This window comes from Periplaneta americana, chromosome 6 (assembly GCF_040183065.1).
Source record: "Periplaneta americana isolate PAMFEO1 chromosome 6, P.americana_PAMFEO1_priV1, whole genome shotgun sequence".
In the NCBI taxonomy this organism is placed as follows: domain Eukaryota; kingdom Metazoa; phylum Arthropoda; class Insecta; order Blattodea; family Blattidae; genus Periplaneta; species Periplaneta americana.
The window spans coordinates 65576142-65602083 of NC_091122.1; the positions used below are offsets into that span (position 1 = coordinate 65576142).

Sequence of the window (25942 nt, forward strand, 5' to 3'; positions counted from 1 at the left end):
ATAGCATTTAATATAATACATATATAAACAAAGAATTAACCCCGTGCACGTACACACAACAGCTGTTTGTTTTGTTCCTCGAGGACTGCGGTGCGAATTAGCGCGCCGCTGCTGCTTCCCAAGTGACGACATGCGCAGTAGGAAACGAGTTTGAGTCAACCGTCTGCTACACCATTATATTCCCACCACGCTTGACACCATGTTTAAGATCAGCTGTAATAAAAATTTAAGTTCTTAATAGACTAGAGCAACAGCATTCCATAGACCGTAGACTTGCTTTCTGTACCCATCAAGGTAACAGAAGCACATGCTTCTGTAGAAAAGCATCGTTAGGTAAATGTCTTGTTAACATAAAACTCTGTAAAGTAGATCAAGTTCGTGAATTTCCTCTTATCCACCTTGAAAGAGCTATCAAAGTCATTCCTTTAGCAGTCTAAGTGCAGTTATGGTTGTAATAAACATGCATTGGGAAAATCTTAATAATATCTGCTCCTTCTATGTGTTTTACGAGGGTGTGGAATGTGCATTACTAATGAGTGACAGTGTTACAGCAACAGCAATGGTGAGAGGACATGGTACAGTAATCAGTAGCAGCAGATATTAAGATTATGTCCAAGCATCTCGTTCCTATTGGCAGTTACGTCTTTTCATTATACTTATGAATGGACAGACTTAAAACTAAAGTTACCTCAAACACCCATCATAATTTCTCTAGGCCTGGCAACAAGGTGACCAGTCAGGACACACAAATACATTCTTTAAGCATAGAAGCATCTCAGCTTCTAATTCTAATCAAGTTAAGATTAATAATTATAAACATTTATCTGTGTACAGGATTGTTACCGATCTCTGATAACGAATTTTAATGACATGTGCATCAGGAGTCACACAACAGCTGAACTGTGGTGCGAGGTGACAGACCAGTAGTAAGTGATGTCATACTCAGAGTGCACGGCGACTCACAGCAGAAATTCCCAAGAAAATCGAGCCTTTTTGGGAGAGGTACATTACGACCCTTTCCAATGTCAAATAAAGTTAAGTGAAAATAAAAGAAGCCTGCAATAAACGAGGTTTCGTTATTTCCAAGAAAGACATCTTCTGTGTACTTAATAAGATTGATTAAGCTCGAATGGAATTAATTTGTATCATCTCATGGGGTGCGGCGACTTGTGACGGGGGGTGGATTTCCTTGCTTTTTTCCACTCTAGAATTAATCCCATCCGAGCTTTGCTAGTCTTACTAGGTACACACAAGATGCCTTTCTTGGAAATAACGAAACAACGTTTTTTGCAGTATCCTGTGATTTTCACGTAACTGTACTTGGCATTGGAAAGGGTTTTTATGTACCCCTCCCAAAAAGGCTCGATTTTCTTGGGCATTGCTACTGTGATACACCATGCACTCTGATTATGAAATCACTCACTACTGGTCAGTCACCTCTCGCCGCAATTCAGCTGTAGGTGTGATCCCTGACGCACATGACATCATTGAAATTCGTTATCAGAAATCGGAAACAACCCTGTAGTATAACAGTTGACCTTGTTCACTGATGATATTGGTGTACATGGAAGGAACTCCAGAACAACACACAATGTGATGTGATAGAGTAACTTTTTGTTGAAAGTTTAGCTGTTTTTCAGCATGTGCACCAAGCTTAGACTCACCAAATCTGCATTAGATGCATTAGACAACTGTGCAAGTGTTCTACCGGCCAAGAACAAGTATTGGTTCTTGCTTTAGTATCTTCCTGTTTCCAGCAAATCTAACCAAATATATGTTATATACTATTAAATTCTAGAAAAGTTTTAACTTACTCTTAGAAGTTACATACTGGTATTATATGTTAATCTTGGTGGTGGAAAAAGTGGTAATTTTCTGTCAACCTTTATTTGTTTTTTGAGTATTGTCTGCATTTTAATCCTTGGGCAAGTTTAAGCTCATTACAGTAAATTCAGATTAAGTTGGGTTTTGTTAGATTGATTTAAGTTACGTTGGCATAACTTAGAAATGTAATTGTTGCATCTGCCTATCTCCCAATATGTAGACTTATTTATTAACAATATTAAAGCAATATTATTGTGTTCTCTTTCTAAGTATAAATGAAGTGTGCCTAAATTTTTTGGTAGACTTAGATCTAAGGCTTATTAGTTTAGCCCTGAGTACTTCATCTCTGTTGAATTATTATAATATCCCTTTGACATAAAAAGGCAGAGTTAATTAAATAGACCTGACATCTTAATCAGTTTCAAGAACATCACAACTCAATTTGTTGTTGTTCTCTTCCTCGAAAATTCTCATGTCAGCCCTTAGGATGAGCTGAGGAGGACAGTCTTTCGGTAAACTCTTCCAGACGCAAGTATTCTCTGCCTTCATCATGGAACACACTAGATTTCATAGAGTACCACATAACAATTGTGGTTCAGCCAAGAATATTTCCAGTCTCGAATTTTTCCGTAGCATTTACAATGTCGAAATAAACTAACATATAATGCAAGTAACATCTTTGGCTTATAGTTATTTGAAGTTACCATCGAATTAGCTTAGATTTGTGCAGCTTAATATTCTATGTAAAAAAATAGAAACTGAAGAAGTACATAAATGTTACAGGCCTATGTTTCTGTTTACAGTATTTGTTTTTGGTGATCTGATGCTTACTGTGTTTGTACCTGGACGTAAAGCTTATCAGTACAGGTCTGACCAAAGGCAATAGATTTTTTAAGAGCTAATAAAAATCCTTAGCATGGCTGCCATTGAAAGGAAAGGAAGACTAGAAGTTTCCTGTCATAAGTCTTAGACAAGTAAAAAGAAAACTTAATTGTCCGAGAAAAATAACCAGCAATCAAATTATCGCTTTTTCGTCCAGAACTGCGAGTTTCCGTACCTTGTAGACATACAGGGTGTTTCAGAATTCCTATTACAAACTTCCAGGGGTTGTAAAGGGGACTAAGTAGATAAAGTTTTGATTAGGAACCTATGTCCAGAAATGTATTGTTTCGATGCAAAATAAGTTTGAAGATCGATTCGATTTAAAATCTTCCACTTCACGGTATGCAAACAAAACGGGCTGAGGGCGACTTCTGCAGTCCCCTGATATCGTCTATCTCATCCTGTACTGCTCAATGACTGAATCACAACTGATGTGAAAGCCGACTCCGTAGAACTGATTGTAAACAGAAGACACATGATATCGGGGACTGCTGTCTCGTCCTGTACTGCTCAATGACAATCACTACTGATGTGAAAACCGACTCCGTAGAACTGATTGTAAACAGAAGACACGATATCGGGGACTGCTGTCTCGTCCTGTACTGCTCAATGACTGAATCACAACTGATGTGAAAGCCGACTCCGTAGAACTGATTGTAAACAGAAGACACAAGATATCGGGGACTGCTGTCTCATCCTGTATTGCTCAATGACAATCACTACTGATGTGAAAACCGACTCTGTAGAACTGATTGTAAACAGAAGACACACGATATCGGGGACTGCTGTCTCATCCTGTACTGCTCAATGACAATCACTACTGATGTGAAAACCGACTCTGTAGAACTGATTGTAAACAGAAGACACACGATATCGGGGACTGCTGTCTCATCCTGTACTGCTCAATGACCATCACTACTGATGTGAAAACCAACTCTGTAGAACTGATTGTAAACAGAAGACACAAGATATCAGGGGACGACTGCAGAAGTCGCCCTCAGCTTATTTTGTTTGCGGGATATTTCAAATCGAATCAATCTTCAAACTTATTTTGCATCAAAACGTTACATTTCCGGACATGGGTTCCCAATCAAAACTTTATCTACTTAGTCCCCTCTAAATAAATAAATTATGGTTTATTTAACGATGCTCGCAACTGCAGAGGTTATATCAGTGTTGCCGATGTGCTGGAATTTTTGTCCCGCAGGAGTTCTTTTACAGTAAATCTACTGACATGAGCCTGTCGCATTTAAACACACTTAAATGCCATCGACCTCGGCCGGGATCGAACCCGCAACCTTGAGCATAGAAGGCCAGCGCTATACCAACTGCGCTACTGAGGGCGACAGTCTCCTCTACTATCCCTAGAAGTTGGTAATAGGAATTCTGAAACACCCTGTATATCACTGTGTCAATTATTGAGACTGCAGAGAATCTGCAAGGTAAATGGTTTGCAGGTGGAGAGTGAGACAAGCCCACACCTCTTTAGGCCCCCTTATCGGCCTGTTGCAGTACCTTATGCATTGAATGTTGACATAGGCGAGAATTGGCAGACATATTTTACCCAGAGCCCTCTTATTCAGAAATAGGATTCTTTTATATGCCATAAATCTATAATACAGACCTCCAGATTTCACGTCCTTTCCAAAGTAAACCATGCTAAGGATATTTATTATCTTTAAAATCATCATCCTCAGCTAGGTTTGAGTCCTTGAACCTGAAATTTATTGGCAAGTGTAGTAATCACTACGCTATTGAGGATGACTGATGTCTGCAAGATAACATCTCTTGAGACCACAGATTCTTCTGACAGATAAAGCACGAAACGAAATAAAAAGAGTGGAACACAATAGACCTGCCATTTAAGAGAGCTAAATGGAGACATTCAGTATAAGTGATTTAGATTTAGAAATGCAAGATGACTTTGAAATATAAGACAGACTTTTTGACTTTGTTAATTTATTGGAACTTACATCAGAATATTATGTTGTGTTCGTTTATTTTACTTTTTAGGCAGGAGTTGTAGCTCCCAGAAGACGTAGTAAATCATCCAATGGAAATTACACTGGAACACTGAAGACTATAATCAAATTACAACGAGCATCACCAGAAAAACGCAGAAGTTCTTTAAAACTGGTGTTGAAGCAAGGAAAAGCCCACAATAGTGTTCATGAACCATCTATGGAAAAGATAGATAATGCATTAGAAGACTTTGATGTTGAAGGGAATAGCAAAATAGAATACAGTGTTTATAAAGAGGTACAGTTAATATATTTTTTATTACTTTCTCATTTTATGGGGGCATTACAAGCTAAAGATTAGGTTATCCACATATACAGGCATTTCATTCTCTTAACATCTTCTTCATCCATGCTTATGCAATATATGAGATCTGCCTCCTTTCAAAGTACTTCCCTAGGTACTTTGCACACTTATCCATAGGCTGACCAGATTTTTTATGGTCCAACAGGGAACAGCGGCAATTTCAAGAAAAACCATAAATGCTTAGTCACTCTACATTGAAATGTTAAAGGAAATACATATAACAGTAGATACAACGATAGAACTTTGCACATTAAATTTATAGAGTATTTTTTTTTTATTTTAGTAGGTTATTTTACGATGCTTTATCAACATCTTAGGTTATTTAGCGTCTGAATGAGATGAAGGTGATAATGCCGGTGAAATGAGTCCGGGGTCCAACACCGAAAGTTACCCAGCATTTGCTCGTATTGGGTTGAGGGAAAACCCCGGAAAAAACCTCAACCGGGAATCGAACCTGGGCCACTTGGGTTTGTGGCTAGACGTGCTAACCGTTACTCCACAGATGTGGACTATAGAGTATCTTAAAGGTTTGAATTAAATGCATAAACACACGTAACTCCTGTATGTAGATAATTACAATTACTAAGAACTCAATTTCAGAATTGATGCATGCATGGAAGTCTTCCACATGATAGACCTATTGTACAAACTGAATTCTAACACACACACATTTTACAAGTACTTGTCTGAAGAATGTATCTTTTTAAGAATCTGTTCATTCCTATACAGCTTCACACTAAGTTCTTCAAATGAGAAATGAAATTTTTTTTTCACTTGTAGACCTAACAAAGCTTTAACTGTTTCAACTTTTTTTTCTGACTTTTTATCAATCCAGATTGAGTTCACTGTGGAGAAAAGTCTTTCAACTGATGAATTATTGACCGGAAGACACATGATTAATGACACTATTTTGAGAAGATTTTCAAACGGAATGAATTTTTTCTTGAAATGTTGCAAAATATCATACCACTTTTCACCAGTTGGTTTGTCACAAAATGTCTCATTTTTTAACTACTTACAAATGGATGCTGCGGCAGTTCTAATGCTTTCATGCAACACGAATGCTAAGATGACCAAAGACAAAGATGCTATGTTCTTCTCAAAGAGTGCGGAATATCTCATACAGTGCTCGCTGGTTCTTCTGTCTGATACTGAGAAATGTTAAAAAAGTGCATGAATCGCAGGAGTTCCATCACTATACTTAAATATTTATGAGTAAAATTTTATTGAAACAAAATCAAAGCTTCTGGGGTCAAAATTAAATTCCGGGGACATTTGCTCCCCGAGGACAGCAACTCAAAACCGGGGACTGTTCCCAGAAATCAGGGCCGTCTGGTCAGCCTATCCCAGCATCCCTTCTAGTTTTCAAAACAGTTTACAAAAAATCCTCTTTCAGGATCACCTTCAGCTGCCTCATATTCTCCTTGATGTCGTCCACAATCTGCATTCTCCTACCTTTCAGTAGTGATCTTAGCTTTGGGAAAGTCAGAAGTGACAGGGAGCCAGATTTGGTCTGTAGACTATAGGGACTAACAAGTCTGGGTGTTGCAATGCTTTGCAAAGTACCCTGCACGAGAATGGATATAGGTGCATTGTCATGATAAAGCTGCCAACCACCACTTGCCTGCAACTACAACTGTTTTCTTCATACAGTATCCCTCAGCTGGTAAAGAATTTCTTTGGATATGGAGACTCGTGCGACTTCTATTGGAAAGACTGGGCTTTTGTTTTATGATTATAGCAGTAGACTCATGACTCATCTTTGGTTATGACTGTTTTGAAGAAATGTGATAATTGTTAGCAGTTGCAAGAAATATATGTATTTTGTTTGAAGTTCAGTCAAAAATTAACTGTGGTAAAAGTTGTGATTTATTCGACAAACATTTTCAGATCTTAGGTGTATATATAAGAATACATTCTTATAATAGCGTGTACATACAATTACGAATAATAGGACACTTACATAATAGTCAAATGTTAAAATATTTGTACAAGGATTAGGTCTACATATTGTGACTTTTATTCAAAAACAATAATGTAACTTTTATTTCACAACAATAATCACTTTCTATAATTGAATTTAAACACTCTCGTCAACAATGGGATTTCCACTCCACACAGCAACACAGTATTCGTTATTGCACTCCACAGATGACAGTGACAATTCACTTGGATTATTGAGAACAACAATGTACTGCTAATCTCAACTAATGTTCACAAAGCACTGTTTACAAAACAAAACTGTTAGTTCTCAGTTCACAGTTCGTTTGCCTTGGCTAGTTCTTCTAGTTCAGTCACTCAAGTTCACAATATATCGAACTCAAGACTTGCAGAGACAGTCCACTGAACTTCGAACTCAGGTCCCCCAACTGCAGTCCACCGCACGTCGAACCACAGACTCCGGATACGCCGCACTCCCCTGGACGCTCGCACAGTTGTGGACACACACTCAAGTCGAACTCTGGCTTCACTGCTACACAAGACTGACTGGCTTGCTGTTCAAAAACTGAACTCACTTCTCCTCGTGTCCTGTATTTATTACTAAACCATAGTTTCCAGAAAGTACGATTTTGGGAGTTTCCGTTTCTGGTGTCTTCCACCTTTTACTCGCGGCTTCTGTTTCCGCACGTCTGTTCGGGAGGTTTCGTTCCCCCCCCCCCCCCCCTTCACCTCGCACAGTGAAGCACCTATAGCTTTGCGTCCCCTTTCGCCTCTCGCCGCAGTGCACCTCCCCTTGCCCTCTCGGCATGCAGACGTTCCCCTTACATCCGTCCCCTCCAGACCTGCGCGGCTGCAACCTTTTTCATCACGTCGCCTGTCTTCTCGCACGCCCTGCCCTCTGTGGGACGTGTGATCGACTCTCGGGTGTCACAACATATTACATATTGTTGTGTGTAGATGATGACAGAGCTGAATATTACTTGTTGATGTGGTTATTGCTTTGATCTGTAATGTAATTTGGAAAAAGATTTTTTTTTAATAGTTAAAATGAATGTAGGTATGATTATGTAAGTTTAACCTGTTCCACATATCCGCTCTTTTCTGGGACCTTTCATAATAATAGCTCTGTAGAGACATGAAGTACAGAATGTCTATCTGTGCAAGAAAATGTCACACTAATTCGAATGTACTGTAGCAAAGAAGAAGTGGTGTGGACTGCCTGAAACAATGTGTGTTAACCTGCTTCACTTCTTGTTGTTGTGGTGGTGGTGGTGGTGGTGGGAGTATATTTTGTGTTTTGCTTCAGAATTTCCTTGCTAGTACACTGCCCTCCAAAGAAACTGTGATACCTAGTTTTTTTAACAGAAACCATATCTGAATGTGGAAAAATTGAATTTGCTTCAACTATAGCATTTTAAAATTAGCTATTTCCACATAGATTTACATCTTTAAGAATGTTTACATAAATTTAATGTTACCACAGTCTTGTTAAAAATAAAAAGAACAATATACGAGTGTTATGGCATAAACGAAATTAGAGGATTTATTGATTATATATTTGAAACAATACATTTAAAACTTCAAAACTGTTCATTTTATGATCAGTACCCAGTATTACCATCTCTTGCCTTTATTACCACTATGAGTGTTCTTGGCTATGCCATTAGGAAAGTTCAGGATAACAGACAGAGTTTGGAATTGAACAGGTTACATCAGCTTGTTGTCTATGCGGATGATGTGAATATGTTAGGAGAAAATCCACAAACGATTAGGGAAAACACGGAAATTTTACTTGAAGCAAGTAAAGTGATAGGTTTGGAAGTAAATTCCGAAAAGACAAAGTATATGATTATGTCTCGTGACCAGAATATTGTACAAATTGGAGATTTATTCTTCGAAGAGGTGGAAAAATTAAAATATCTTGGAGCAACAGTAATAAATATAAATGACACTCGGGAGGAAATTAAACACAGAATAAATATGGGAAATGCGTGTCATTATTCAGTTGAGAAGCTTTTGTGATCTAGTCTGCTGTCAAAAAATCTGAAAGTTAGAATTTATAAAACAGTTATATTACCGGTTGTTCTGTATGGTTGTGAAACTTGGACTCACTTTGAGAGAGGAACAGAGATTAAGGGTGTTTGAGAATATGTTTCTTAGGAAAATATTTGGGGCTAAGAGGGATGTAGTTACAGGAGAATGGAGGAAGTTACACAACGCAGAACTGCACGCATTGTATTCTTCACCTGATATAATTGAATCGCACTTTTTAGAACGGAACTAAGTCAAAATGTTCTATTTTTCAGGAGAGCAAAAGGACTTACTTTCATGAATACCAGTGCCGTAATATAAACATCAACTCGATGTTAGAGATACAGGGAAACGTTTAAGTTCCTTCCTTTGTTTATCTTTGCATTTGGAAGTATTAATCATTTCATCAGAAGAAATAAAAATGACAAATTTTGACTTAGTTCCTTTCTAAAAAGTGCGATTCAATTAGGAACATTAAATCCAGACGTTTGAGATGGGCAGGGCATGTAGCATGTATGGGCGAATCCAGAAATGCATATAGAGTGTTAGTTGGGAGACCGGAGGGAAATAGACCTTTGGGGAGGCCGAGACATAGATGGAAGGATAATATTAAAATGGATTTGAGGGAGGTGGGATATGATGATAGAGAGTCGATTAATCTTGCACATGATAGGGACCGATGACGGGCTTATGTGAGGGCGGCAATGAACCTTCGGGTTCTTTAAAAGCCATTTGTAAGTAAGTAAGTATGACTCTTCTTGGCAGGATCCTGATCAAAGCCTGGACGTCCTCCTGTGATATTTCCTCTCATTCTTTCTATAGTGCCACCTGTATTTCGACTGGAGTGGTGAAAACTCGAATTGTCTCCTCTGCTCCTCAGTCCAGTGTTCATGTTCCTGCGCAAAATGTTATGTTATATATCTAATGCTCTTGATTTAACAATGAATTCGTGCTTCCCAATATTTCGACATGATGTCTTGAGCTATTTGAAGGGCTATGCAGCTTGCCAGATGATCCATTTTTAGTGTCATAAAATATTAGCATGGTTTTCCTCAAAGGTAAAGTTAAACGAGGTATCCTGAATCAGGTTTATACAGTAATACGTTAAAGAATTCTTTCTTCTTTTTTTTCTTCAACTTTATGGCTGTTGTAGTTAGCCTTAGCTTCCCTTGAAATACTAGCCCACTGTTTTCTGTCTTGTGCTTTAGTCTCCACCGCTTTGCACTCAGAGCCCTCAAATCATCATTATCCATCTATCTCAGGTTTTTGTCTTCTAATATATCTACTTTCGGGTTTTGATTTCAGGACCTTCTTTGGGATATGGCAATCCTCCATCCTAATGACATCCTAACCATTCTAATCAACATGTCTTAATTTCTGCTATAATATCTGGAGATTTTTACTGGTTTTTTAATTTCCAGATTGTATATTATTCTCCATCTTCATTTATTTCCAAAAATCTACATATTTTTCTTTCCCATATCATTAGTTGTAATCCATCTTTTTAGTCAGTATCTACGTTTCACTTCCATAATGAATAGTTGGTCGTGTAATTGTTTCATATATTTTAAGATTTTTATTTATACAGAGGAATTCATTGAGAGCTTGTAGACATCTTGTACAAAACCTTTCTGGTTTCGAACACATGTAATTTATGTTCTATGAATCTGAGGTGCATGAAAATAGTACCAATGGAAAGAGAAACTCAAAAAGTTTAGTTCCTTACCTTGAAGATATTCAATGTGTCCCCCCCCCCTTGGTAACACTGCACACATCAGGCCTATAGTCAAGTTCCACGTAATTAAGACTTAAGAGAAAAAAACCTTTGGGGAACCAGTTATTTTTTTCGCTCCACATCTAATTATAAATTTATCGCTTACCTTATTTTGCATCTTGATTCTGTTGTATGTTTTAGAGTATGTTAGTTCAGTGAGATTAATCAGTTTATTTAGAATGTTACATTCTCTCACAGCTTCCAACATATTCATGCTAATCATTTTAGTACCTGTTTAAATTCTTTGGAGAATTGCTGTATAGTAGAATTCCTCGTGTCTGGCAACTGTGGGACAAAGCCAGTGCCAGATGATTGGAAAATACGTTTATAGGTAATGTACAGACATACTGTACTGCACAAACTTTTTTTTTTCCATGTTTGAATTTAGTAATTTTCATATAGAATTTAAAAATAAAGTTTTGAAATACGTACAATGTTTATTTTGAGTACTGAATACAGTAATGTATGTACATTCATCAGTTCATAATTTATTGTAATGCATAAAAGCGTAAAAAATACTAAATGTTTTCAAAACCTTAAGACAATTTTAAGTAGCGGCCATGTGACGTGAAGAGCAGTGTAGCCAACATCGCAACTATGAAGATGAAGTAGCGCTCGTTGATTTGAACCTCTTTAACATATCTCTAATGTCTTCTTGTTTATATATAATATCTATCACTCGAATGAAGCTGCAGGAACAGAATTTCACACTTTCCTATTTAGACTCCTCAAACACTCCTTCGAACGGGCGAGTTCAAGTGGTAAATTTAAAGACATTATCTCTGCGAATTGTTTGCAAGGCCCAAGTGACACCTTACCAATCTTCAGGGACATAACAGGGTTTTCTGTCTATGTTTTCATGCGTGAACAATGTAAAGAGTAAACAATATGCGGCATGTTCAATCCACTCTTACATCTTCATCTGACTCCCCTTTCGCATGAATGACTTTTGGGGGGGAGGGGGGGGGGCTAGCCAAAAGTGCTGTTGTTTTGGTATTGCCGGTTATTTGGGTGCCGGATACGAGGGATTTTACTGTAATTTAAAGGAACTCTGTATCTCAATGAAAGGCTTCAGTCCAAATTTATCGATTACTTTATGTCCACACCAAAATTCAGTTATATCACTCATCGTCATTAACTATAATATATAGGGTGTAATTTATTCTTCGTATTCCTCAAAGTGAAATTGTCCACACTATCAGGCTATTAGAGTTTAAAGTTATTTTTCCTGTGACCATATCTAAAGACATGGGAAACCAACTAATATTATTTTTAGCTTGTTTGTAAGTTCATAAACATGGCATGATAAGTGCAAAAACATCGAGGACAACTTTATCTTAAAATGTATGTTGTAAATAAGGCTTAATGTTTGAAATTATTGTTTCAGACTGGAACATCTGAAAACTCCAAGGATCCATTTGCTTTTGGAAGTCGCAAGTGCCTCAAGCCAACATACTCATATCGAAGTTTTGGTTTGTGCTGTTTATTTTTTTTATTTAAAACTATTTGAAGTACAGTACATATATCTGCAGGGAATATGGTCATCAGGTTTGTTTTCAATTAAATTTGTCTTCTTTCTGACGTTTTTAATTTTCTTCATTTTAAAATTCCTCATAGGCAGATCATAGTTTATTGCAGTATTCCAGAAACTCTTGGCTAGTGCTTACATTGGTTCTTGTATAATAAATAACATACAGATAACTTCTCTACATTGAATAAGTTCCTGTAAATTAATTTCAATTAACAATTCATCCATTTTCTAAAATGGGTGCTTTATATTGGCCATATTCCTGGTATGATTCTGTTGTTTTATTATTATTATTATTATTATTATTATTATTATTATTATTATTATTACTATTATTATTAAATATTTGAGTGTTTATATGTACAGATATGGAAATAAAATTTGGAGCTCCTTTATTGTGTAAGTTTTGCTTACAACACACTGCGCACGTGCAGTGAACAAGAACTCCTGCATGTATGCTACTTGTGGACAGTCATACAAAATTGTTGCTTATATAAGGTGGACTCCCATCAAGACTTGCTCCAAATTTTAATTCCATATCTATACATATTTAATAATCTTAATCATTATAAAGTGAATTGCCATAGCACATTTTTTACATTGACAGCGCATCCCATACATTTTAAAAATTCTGAATTTCTATTGCAGAAAAAAAAAATAAAATGAACAACTTTGTCATTTAAATACATAGTGTACAGTTAACATCGTAATATCTTTCTGAATCAGCTGCAGCGTCTTTTTGTTACAACAGTGGATCTATAGCGTATTTTTGTTACAACAGTGGGTCTCTGTTTGGTGAAATGCTGGCCATTTTGTCAGCAGAAAAATATACACATGAACCATATTCTACCTTATCTTGTAATAGAATTTTGAAATACGAACCCTTTCTTGGTAATGTTTTCTACGAATTTTTCTCTGGTATTTTTCCCCAGTGAATATTACATCAATATTATATGTAAAAAATTTTTATCGAGTGTTTAGTAACTAAACATAGTACCTGCTGTGTGCTGTTGAAGTTAGAAAAGACTGGGCTGAGACATTACAATAGCAGTGACAATATTGAACTAGGTATGATTTGAGGCTTTCCCGGTGTTTGATGTAGAATAACTCTTCTCGGGTTCTCAGCCAGGTGAGTTGGAGATTAGCTTCCAAGCTTTCGACGGCTAGCTCTGCCATCTTCTTCAGGGAATGGAGTGATGTGGGACCATGTCTAGCTGGTATATACTCGTATGCAATAGTAGGGCTTCCCGCTGCGGGCCAATCAGGAGCTAGTTCCTAGTCCTGACCGCCAGGCACATTCTGATTGGTGGAAGCGGTAGCCAATCAGGAGCTAGTTGCTGGTCCCGACTGTCTGCCGTGTGCTGGTGGTCGAAGCGTATTGATGGCAGGTTTCCATGCTGTACTCAGCTGTAGACCCCCGTCTCTGTTGAAATTATTGCCATCTACCTGGATTTCGATGGCTTCCTTGATAACCAAGTCCCAGTAACCTGATGTCTTGTCCAAGATGGTGGTGGTGCCGAAATGTATCTTGTGACCAGTTTCTAGGCTGTGTTGGGCTATTGCAGACTTATTGGGGTAATATAGAAACTGGTCACAAGATAGATTTTGGCGCTACCACCATTTTGGACAAGACATCAGGTTACTGGGACTTGGTTATCAAGGAAGCCATTGAAATCCAGCTAGATAGCAATAATTTTAACAGAGACGGGGGTCTACAGCTGAGTACAGCATGGAAACCTGCCATCAATATGCTTTGACCACCAGCACACGGCAGACAGTCGGGACAAGCAACTAGATCCTGATTGGCTACCACTTCCACCAATCAGAATGCGCCTAGCGGTCGGGACTAGGAACTAGCTCCTGATTGGCCCGCAGCGGGAAGCCCTACTATTGCATATATACCGGAGACATGGTCCCACATCACTTCATTTCCTGAAGAAGATGGCAGAGCTAGCCATCGAAAGCTTGAAAGCTAATCTCCAACTCACCTGGCTGAGAACCCGAGAAGAGTTATTCTACAGTATTGAACTAGTATCATTGGATGTATGTGATGATAAATGCATCTTGTCCACCATCAGGGAAAGCTGGACTCAGTTCTTTTAGAAACTTTGTACAATTATTGTTTAATACTTGATACAATAATTATGAATGGATATTGTTAGCTTACACCCACTATTGCCCAAGAAGGATTACAGTACCGATAGGTTAGGAAGCTTTAAATAAAAGCAAGATGCATCATTAGCCGAACTGGGATAATATCCATTTTGTGTATCAAAGGTCTGGATTCAAATCCTGTCAAGTTTATGTTAAATCTATTGTGAAGTGAAGTGCAAGCAGCCTCTAAGACAGCAAAGTGATTTGAAGCTGAAGTATTGCTCATAAGAGGTTCGTGTCTGACAATGCGCGCAAATGCGTGTATGTGTGTGTGTTTTTGTTTTATTTTCATTCAGTGCATGTCCCATTACATCCATAGTAATACTACATGCTGATTCTTCTTAATATTGTCATTAATTCCATCCTTAGTTTAATGTCTTGATGTTACATAATTGTACCAATGGCTGAATGCTGTTACTTTGTACTGTATAATTGTATTACTTTTTTGTTTATTTGTTTTAATCCCTTATGTTGAAATTTCCTACTGTATAAAACCTGTTATGGACTAGTAATACATCTAGTATTTCTTTATCTTGACATTAAGTTCGTACAATATTTTACTGATTTAATATTCTTAAGTAGTGTTCTGATATGTGCCAAATTAAACTTAAACTCAATTTGACATTTATCTTGATTGTTTTTTTTTTCTCTGGTATGTCTTGATTTCCTGGGACGTGTCGTAGAAGCTGGAAATCGAAGTGTGTGCGTGCGTGCGTGCACGCGTGACTTATTTAGAACATGAAACTTTCTTAAAAGTATATTACTTTTTTAACATTTTATAACACTTTTAATGTTTTAATTTTAAAAAGTTTTATATATGTTTTGGTTTGCATATTGTACATTTAATGATTTTAATAATTGTCATCGATTTTCTCTACAGTGCATGTAAGTCTAATGTGTGAATTGTTAGAAATACTGGATATCTGCAATATTCTAGGTACGTTAATTTTCTTCAGTCTGATACTCTGTAATTTATCTAATCTGCAACAGTTAGTTAAATATAAATTATACAGTTATTGTTAGTTTATTTACATATTTACGTGTCAAAGCTTAAACACGAAAAGAAGCATTTAAAATGTGAATATGGAGAAGAATGAAATGTATGAAGTGGACAGACAGAATAAGAAACGCTGCTGTGTTGGAAAGAGTGTATGAGGAAAGAATGATGCTGAAACAGATCAGGAAGAGGAAAAGGAATTGGCTGGATCACTGGCTGAGAAGAAACTGCCTACTGGTGGATGCACTGGAAGGAATGGTGGACGGGATAAGAGTTCGGGACAGATGAAGATGTCAGATGATAGATGACATTAAGATAAATGGATCATATGAAGAGACAAAGAGGAACACACAAAATAAGAAAGATTGGAGAAAGCTGGGTTTGCAGTGAAAGACTTGCCCTTAGGTAGAATACTATGAATGAATGAAAGCTTAAATAAACCTAGCCTTAAAATTCTTCAGAAATTGTTGCAGTACATTCCAGGAAGTTATTCATATTTCTCTCATTTTTTTAATTGATTATTTTACGATGCTTATCAACTGCTATGGTTATCTAGCATGAGTGAGATGAAGGTGATAATGCTAGTGAAATGAGTCCCGGATCCAGCACCGAAAGTTACCCAGCATTTGCTCTTAATGGGTTGAGAGAAAACCCCGGAAAAACCTCAACCAGGTTACTTGTCCCAACCAGGATTTGAACCTGGGCCCGTTCGTTTCATGATTAGGCATGCTAACCATTACTCCACAGCAGTGGACACCTTTGTCTTACTTCTAAGTTTGATTATTTTCAAATATAATTAATTTTATGAATTTATAATACTCTTTAGTATGTGGTTATTAGTTCATTTTTATGGACTGGCCATCTCCCTCCCCCTCATTTTTTGCTGCAGCTTAATATGTTCCTTTCGGTGTTAAATAATTATATTACAATTTAAGAGAATATGATCGACTGATCCTCTTCCTTACATATGCATGTTGGGTATCTTCTGTTATGTGAAATCTACATACGATAGCAGGGGTTTAATCTTTCGCGCGTGCGTGTTCCCCCCCCCCCCCCTCTTTTTCTTACAACATGCCCCATTACAAAGTAATACTACATGTTTTAGTTTTCTTTTAGCTGTATGTTCTAACTTAGCAGAAGTGGTAAAAGTTTATTCACTTTCGAAGTTGGAGGTGATTAATTTATTTAATGTTGATAGTGTTTGATTTTTTTTTAAATCCTTCTCTAATTTATGGATGTATATTTTTACTTTTATATATGGGCTATTCCATCTCAAATCAACCGAAATATAGAGAAAATTGACCTTGCAATTTTTAAATACAATGAAACTTTTTCTGTCCATAGACAACTATGATACAATGCTTTGTGCAAAGTTCGAGGCATCAGAACTTCATACTGTTTAAATTAAAAATATTTTAATTTATCGTATTTTCATAAAATTGGCAACTTTAAACTGTTGTGGCTCCGAAACCCTTTCACCCAATGATCAAAATCATGGTTTATTTTGATGCTGAAAAGTTAAAGTTTATATTGACATGTAAACAGTTTTTCTTACTTTTTATGGAAATGGAGAAATTTAGATTTTTCTTAATTAAGACACCTTTGCCCACGAAAAAATATTTTAAAAATATATAGTTAGACTCCGCATTGAAAGTACAAATAAACACCTATTTTTTTTATTGGTGCAACGTTAATAAGAAAGTATTGAAAAATTAAATAAAGAAAATAAATAGTATGCACGTGAGCTAACCAGCTGACTGTGAGGCGGGAGCTAGCCTAGGCAAGCAAGGCCAGGAGACATAAACACGTGATGTTTCGTCTAGTAGCGCATAGCTGGGCTAGCTTTGTCACAGGTTTTCATAAACACAGGAGTAAAATGACACCCAATGATGGCTTATCTTCATCTCTCGGCCAGTGCTTGCTGTGTTGCGCCTTTCAAGTCTAGGCGTGTGAATATAATTTATTTAGATAGATAGATAGCTTTATTGATATTGTTCACAAAAGTACAAAACTTAATAATTTAACAAAAGATCTATATACAAATGTAGTTCTACATAATAAATATACAATTTCCTAAACTAATTAATCTATTGCAAATCTCAATAATTTATTGGTTCAAACTTGCACTTACGTCTTGTTTTAGTGCATGTTTAAACCAATCGTGATAACCCTTAAGACTTTAAACCTTAATTATTTGCTCCTTTTCAAAAAATCTAATTGTAATATTTAGGTCTTATTTTACATAATAATTTATTATTCCAATTAGATGATCAGATGTCGACATACTGTAAGTCATGAACCTGAAATAGCTGAATCGGTACATTCCATATGTAGGTTAATCTTTCTTTCTTACAATATTTTCATGTCAGCAGAAACGTTTGCGTAACTTCTACGAAGACTACCGCATGCCTGCTTAAAAACAAGCTTGACAAATTGCTTACATAATCAACCTCAATTTAGTTTCATCATTATGTCGCATGTACTCATTATCGATTCATTTCTATTATGATTTCTATTATGATCTAATAAATTTATTATAATTGCATTCTTATTGGAATTAAAATATATTAGTTAACCAATTTATGAAGTCAAATTTTCTTCTGAACTTTTACTAATTAATATAACTATCGGAATACCTTAATAACTACCTTAGTTCTCTATTTTTCAATTTTTTTTTATTATTATTTAAAAAAAAACCTTGACGTAATTCTATCTTATTTTCAAAACCTGTCTTCTTACCTTATTTAATTAATAATAAGTTTTTCTGATTTTAGGAAAATTTAATCTTTGCTGATGCCTATCTCTTAGTAGGTAGTTTCGTTCAGTATCTATAGTTTTGATTGAATCTACTTTATTTCTGTTAGAGTTTCTATTTGTCATTTTACCTCTTATTAACTGTTCGTCACCTGCTTCTACTTCATCGGTCGGTAAATATAATTTAGTTAATACCCCCAAAACTTATTGCCATGACACTAAGCAAACAATGCCGAATCCCTCTTAATAATGCAAGGTTTTTTCTCCATATTTTTTTTACATTTTTACAAATGAGCAAAAAGCCTAAAAGTAAGTAAAATTAGATTATCTGTCTCTCTGTATACAATAAAAATAAGGATTACTTCTTATCATTACCTACCAAATGTCAGCTTCAAAATGAGCTCTCGTTCAATGTTCTGCAGTAAATGGTTCCAGAGTTCTGAGTGCTGAAAGAGGCTTGTTTTTCTAAAATACGCTAAATTTGTCGCTCAACAATACGAAAACCGTTTGACTTTCGATAGTATATTTTTGCAAATGCACTCTCCTCAGCATCTTGTATAAATAGGGAAAAAATTAGAATATAAAAAATGCGAGGTTTTTTACTGATCGATTTCATATGGAATAGCCCATATATATATAAAATTCTAATCCCATAAAGTAAAAGTAAAACTATAACATATTTACATCAATTACCATTTGATATACATATATACCATACAATACTTATATACAAGTGTGATGTTGAGTCTTTTTCTTTTATATTGATGTGTGTGTGTGTTTTTTTTTTTTTACTACATATATCGAGGGAGTTGAGATATTTTTTCGTTATCAAGGTATTCAAATGTTTTTTCACTCTACTGTGAAATTTAAAAATTGAATATTTTCACATATGAGGTTGCTGTTCAACACTATCTGTATGGTAACATAAAGTGATTGAGTTTAAGAAAAGGTAAAGTTGTCCCTGCCAGTAAAGCCACACTCAGATGGGAGAAATGAAAATAATTGTTAATTTTATTTAATTTAATTCCTGACTATAGACATACCTAATAATAATAATAAATAATAATAATAATAGTGTGTTTTTTACGTGATGTTCCACCAATCAGACCCTGCCCAAGCAACAACATTGTGTTACTTACTACTGGGCAAAATGAACACTAATGTGGTTAGTTGATTCTTCACTACAAGTTCAGTTTATGTATTGTGAAGCCTCATTCACAAAAAAAATTTAAAATGTAAAATCAACGTTGCCATGAAAGCTAGAAACCATTCCATAACAGTACATTCACATAGATGCAAATGTAACGACATAAAATTAGAAGTTTCATGGCTCCCAATGTTAAAGTTTAAGTTGGCATCAAAGTAAAAAATACATTCCCTCACATGGCACAGTAATAGAAGGTTCAGAATTGAACAGAAACTAAATGTGTCATATTTTACCAAGCAGCACTGTAAAACCTCCTTGCAGTGTCGGAATTAGCAGCCAAACTCCGTGACACAAAATACAAACAGAACTTACTACCTTAAGTTACAACACACAGTCAGTTTCTTTCCATAAACCAAGTCCATCAGTGTGCAATACTACTCCAGAACCTATAGAATTGGAACTGGCTGATGGATGAGAAATATCCTCATAAGCTTTTGTCTCTATTGCATTCTTTATTGGCATAACACTCATCAAAGCTATTCCCCACCACTTCTCTGCTTGTGTCAAGATTACCTTGGTAAATTTTTTGTATACATTTTAACAGCAGGTGGCCAAGTGAATGGTCACAGAAGAAAATAATGTATTTCGTCGATTTTTGACTAAGTAAACCATATAGAATACATAGGTATGGAACAAGAACTATCTTTCCCTCTGCATCTCCGAAGTTCTGGCCATTCTGTTTACTTACTGCACTTTCCCTTTTTCATATTTTGAGTCAGTGTAAGAATTTTGAGTTGTGGCAATAAAACTTCTTTTTATGTATGTCTGTAACTTTTTTAATATTATGTATTTATTTATGTATTATGTAAACAAATTAACAATATAGTAGAAGTCTGATATAACACAGTTGGGAGATATACATTGCCCCCCCACATTATAGCTTAATCACAAGTGTATCAGAAGATGGACTGTACAGTAACAAATGGTGGAGTGGAAGGACGAGGAAAAAAGACTATGTACTACTATTATGTGGCCCTTTGCGTGAAAAGGGACCTAAAGTCATAAAAGGAAATTTTACAGGGGAACAAAATAACGAATTTTCAGTGTAAAAACTGCATTTCTATGTTTTGACATCTAGCGCTACCCAGAGGCTTTATTTACATACTAAACTAGGACGTAGTTTTACACAGTGCTTCTTAAATACCTAAATCTTTCTTATAGTTGATAAGAAAACAAGTGAAAACTTTAATTGTATTTTCCTCGAAAAGTACATAATGTAATATCAACATTCAATAAGTAATATATTAAAAACTATAGCACCTAGAACTATTAATTTTTTTTAATGCTCAGTATGTCATTCTCTTTTTGAAATCACAAAAAAAAAAAAAAAAAAAAAAAAAAAAAAAATGGAAAATCGGACATATATGTAAATTTAAGTAATTAAACATGATTTGAATATAAAAGAAAAACTTATAAGTTACTGTATATGCTTTACTCCTACAAAGTAAAATATACTGTAACATCACTGTATATTTATCAAGCCCTAAATTTTGTCAATGATAATTCACAAATGTTGACACATAGGAATGATGTTCACCTATACAACAACAGAAACCGTGACCTTTTTGATATACCTAAGTGTAGGCTAACCAAAACAATGAATAATTATTTTATTATGTCTTTAAAAATTGTAAATAAATTTCCGACATGGAAAGGAAGTCTCTTAACAGACTTGTCTGGTTGGTCGATCAACAAACCCTTTTATGATATTAATGAGTTTTTTAATGTTAATGTTATTGAGTGTTTCTGATACTTTTGTTGTTTTTTATGTGTCTGTTGTTTATTTTATATGCATTATTTGACTTTGCCAATTGCACAAATTTGTGTTTACTGACTGTACGATACTCAGTATACACTAGTTACACAACCTACTGTAGGCCTATTTGTCTTCGAAAAGTCCAGAAGTATTGTTTGTCGTGTTAATGCACAGTAGTTTCATCTGCATTTTTTCTCTTCATTTCATTGTATAAGCATTCTATAGATCATACATCAGCATTGTTGTACATTTGAGATGTGAAATCAGTCGAAAGTTGTTCAAAAATATGCAGTAGATGGTAAGCGGATTTATTCAATTTACAATTATTGGTTGTTGAGTAAAAGGTATGAATATAAGTTACAGAAATTTTGTTAATTCTGTTCTGCACCTTTTCTCTTGTTTTATACTTGCAAGATGCAGTGAATGATCGTTTCTGGGTTCACATTGTTTCTCCATCCATGAAATTTATTTATATATGTGTGATCAGTTGAACAATTCATTAACATACGAAATCTTTACTTTCAGTGCCATCTCATTTACTTCTTCATTATTATCATCATCCTCGTCTTCTTATTTTTCTTTGCTATTTTGACTTTGGGCTGATGTATCTGTATCTTATCTCCTATACATTCTGAAACAATTATTTTATTATTCAGAAGATTTTAATCAGTATTTTAAAGAACTCCCTGCAAATTCTACAATTTCACTTCTTTTTTTTCAGTAATCTTGAATAGACCAATTTTTAAATATTTATTATATGTTTTCTTATGATTTTAAAAACTTTGTCAACATTGTTCTGAATCCTTATTAGATGGTCGATGATCTTTTAATAAATCTTTCACCAGTTTTTCTAACAGAAATTTTCCATAAATAATGGTTTTCCTTCATCCAAACTTAATTTTAGTTATTCATAAATCTCTGTCTGCTGTAAACCCTTGATTGTGCATGCTTCTCTTTACTCTGTCAATCCATTTTTCTTTTGGCCTTCCTTTTCGTCTGTTGCCTTCTGGATGCAATTAAAAATTTTCTTTGGTATTCTCTCTACCGACATTCTTATGACATGTCCATACCATCTCAGGCTACTCTCTTCTATCACCTCCAAGATATTAGTTTTAACTTTTAACATTTCCCATATAACTTTGTTCTTAATCTTATCCCATCTTGATTTTCTTGCTGTCCTCCAAAAGCCCATCTCAGTGGCTAATAGTTTTCTCGATTGTTGAAAATTGATTGTCCATGTTTCTGCCTCATATAAAATAATGCTCTGAACAAAGGCTTGGTAAATATGTATTTTTGTCTTGTAGAGAATGTAATTGTTCCAGAGCATTACCAACTACTTTTCTTGCATCACTGATTCTTTTTTCAATTTCAGATCCAGTTGACCCATTATTTTCCAAAATAGATCCCAAGTTTTAAATTTCTTTACTTTTTTAACACCTTTGTCTTCTATAAGTGAATGTTCCTCTGTGCCTGAAGTTAGATATTCTGTTTTTAAATCATTAGACATTCCAGCCACTTTACAAAACTATTCAGAATCATCAATCCTACATAATTTCAACAATAGGGGTCTAGAAATGGCATGGACTCCCTCTCAATTCGAGATTGGGTTAGTGATAAATTGTAATGTAGAATAATTTACTGAACAGTTAAAAATTATTTCACTAATAATGGTGTTTTCTTTTTCCCCAGGGAACACACTTATCCTGTTATATGCGAATTAGACGATATATCAGGCTTCTACTGTGCTATTAAAGCTCTTTAACATAAGATTATAATTTCTAACAATATGTGATAAATAGAATATTTATTTGAATATATTTGTCATTGTAATATTACTTCAATTTAATAATGTGGCTTTAAAATAGTTTAAATTTTTTTCTCTTCATTTCTCTCTTAGATACTGGCAGTCAGTCCCAGGTGGCTTCGGACAACATTTCTAATGATCCAGCAAGCCCAGAAGCTAGCTGTAAGGATGATACAAAGTCTCAGAGGTGTGTAAAGTTACTATAATAGTTACCTCAGAAGTTTTGTGCAAAGAGTATATAATTTATTTAACATTTAATAACCAGAGCCCATGAAATTGCGTACCAGTGCATGTATGTACTATGATTGAACATTGTGCTCATTGCCATGTTTCGGTATCGTAGGTGGTGGTAATGCAAACAAACATAGTTGGTCTTTAATCATTTACAATTAATCTCTGTTAATATCACTTTCATATACAGTAGAATCTTGTTAGTACATTTTTCTAAGAACTAAAAAATTTGAACGTCATATACGGGAAAATGTACCGGTACTACTGAAAAACGTTTTTTTTTTCATCTGCGTTAAAAACATAATTTGAGCTGTACTTTTCTGTAATGAATGGAAGTGTCGTATTTTTCCTCAATTCGACAGTGTCAGTATTCACACTTGCAGCCTCGCCTCGAAAACATCTTACGTTAGGCTGTGATGGTTCTTGAACCTTTCAATTTATCCGTTTGAAGCTTTGAAGTCCGAAAGTCCAATCTGTAGTGCTAAATGCGCTGTTTTAGCACGAACAATGGTGCCATCAATTGGTGTACTCGAAGCACGGACTTGTTTGAATCATTTTAGTAACATGTTTTCTAACTCTGGAAACTGACCTTCACATATATGTTTTCGTTTGCCGCTTTTTCCTTCTAAATACACTGCTTCGATTTTTTTTTCTTTTGCTGACTCGTGTATTCAGTGTCGATGGAGGAATGTTGAGCTTCCGCACAATATCAACACACTTCATGTGTGGGTTGCAGTCCACTTCTTGAATTATGTTCAATTTTTCTTCATTTGTAATATGACTTACTTTCTTCTTATCCATGGCATACGAACTCGTGGCTTACGTACAAACTTCTACCAACAATGAAAGAAATTACTGACGATACTATCGGACTTCGTCCTCCTTCGTCTTCTTCTAATGGAAACGAAGTAGCAGCATCCCTTTGTTGGCATAGGTTGAGAATGGGAGAGAAAATGCATGTGCGCACGATGTACGATTGTTTATCAATATGGCCGCTGACGGCCAAGTTTGAATGCAGTAAGCGGGAGATGTCAAACATGTAAACGTGTAATTTTAATGTTATGTTTAATGGCTGGGACGTCCAAAAATAGATGTACTAAACAAGAAAACGTGGTAATGAGATTCCACCGTATGTGTGGGCATCATTTGTTGTCTTAAAAGAAATTAGTCTGATTATTTTTTTTTGCCACTTTCAATTAAAATTTCTCTTGAAAAAACACTACTTTCGAATAAATTCATGCTAAAAACAAAAATTTCGTCTTATTTCGAGAGCTCAAACTTACGATTTTGACTGAAGAGACTTGAAACATAAAATTTTTGCTTTTGTCAGCTGAAAAACAGTATTTCGCGAATCTTTGGTTTGTAAACACTAGGTATCTCTACTAATACCATATTGAAATTCCAAAAACTAAAAGTTACACTGTGAACTGGGTCATTCCCAGTGACAAAGGGTTGACCATGATTCCTGTTACATCAATGATTCAAGGGTTCAAATTTATTTGAGGAGAATTATAAAAATTCTTAGCACAATTTCCTTCTGAAGGGAAACAAACCCCAAAGTCCTTTGTCATGTATTGCCACTTCAAAATTCAATGCTTTACTATCACCCTCGATTATCACTTATCATTAAAGTTAACAAATAACTTCTTTTAGATACCTCCATCTCTGGCCAGACTAACATATGAGTAATTCAGAAAGATCATACATGTATACATTGAAAATTAACCTGGATTGTAATATAATGGTTATAACTAGGGGGCGGATGTTGATGACCTAAAAATCTACTTAAAATGATCATTAAAATGCCCTTAAACTAAGGGAAAAATGACATAAAATTAAAAGAAAATGACATTTAAATATTATTCAAAATACCCGCATCACAATTTCTTAAAAATTAGTCACCTTGTTTCAATGACTGCCCTTCAAATGTCGGAGAGAGGAGGCAACTTTCTGTAATTTGGCTAAGATAAAGGAAAAGGGCATGCAAAAAAATTAAGGTTTTCAGGGAAAACTATAGATTTTAATGAGTGTTAACAGTGTGTTAGAATCGGTGGTGGTCCATGTCAGTGCCTTCATTCTCCATCTCCTACTTCCGTTCTTCACGTTTGTTACCAGATCTTCCAATGGGGGAGTGTGAATGACAAAACAAATTGTGGGTGAAGCTTGCATTCTTGCAATCTTTGTGTTAAAAATACTGTCCCTTTCCTTCCAGTCCACGCCTGTGGAGTAACGGTCAGCGCGTCTGGCCACGAAACCAGGTGGCCCGGGTTCAAATCCCAGTCAGGGCAAGTTACCTGGTTGAGGTTTTTTCCGGGGTTTTCCCTCAACCCAATATGAGCAAATGCTGGGTAACTATCGGTGCTAGACCCCGGACTCATTTCACCGGCATTATCACCTTCATATCATTCAGACACTAAATAACCTAAGATGTTGATACAGCGTCGTAAAATAACACAATAAAATAAAATTTCCTTCCATGGGGACATAATGTCCTGTCCAGGACATGGTGAAAGTTTCCCCCCTTCCAAACATAAATTCTAAAGACACCCTCATACCGACAAAAGAACAGTAGCAGTCAAAGCCCTCACTTAAACTAAGCTGTTGTCAAGCATTTTATATTACTTCCGTTGTGTGTGTAATGAGGGATGGTCTTTATAGTTTGTTTCAAACTATAAAACTCAAACTTTACTGTTATTCACTTATTCTGTATGTAATTACTACTAACCTAATTGCT

General features: G+C 35.5%; 1 protein-coding gene across 2 annotated transcripts in view; it reads left to right on the forward strand.

The window, feature by feature from the left end:
* Positions 1-25942, forward strand: part of east (enhanced adult sensory threshold) — a 56236-nt gene that overhangs the window by 10296 nt on the left and 19998 nt on the right. The window contains exons 3-5 of one of the 2 annotated variants that reach the window (XM_069828252.1): positions 4720-4965; positions 12165-12249; positions 23071-23164. In XM_069828252.1, coding sequence (XP_069684353.1) covers positions 4720-4965; positions 12165-12249; positions 23071-23164 — 425 coding nt within the window. The remainder of the gene's footprint in view (positions 1-4719; positions 4966-12164; positions 12250-23070; positions 23165-25942) is intronic. The other variant, XM_069828254.1, reaches the window with a different exon arrangement.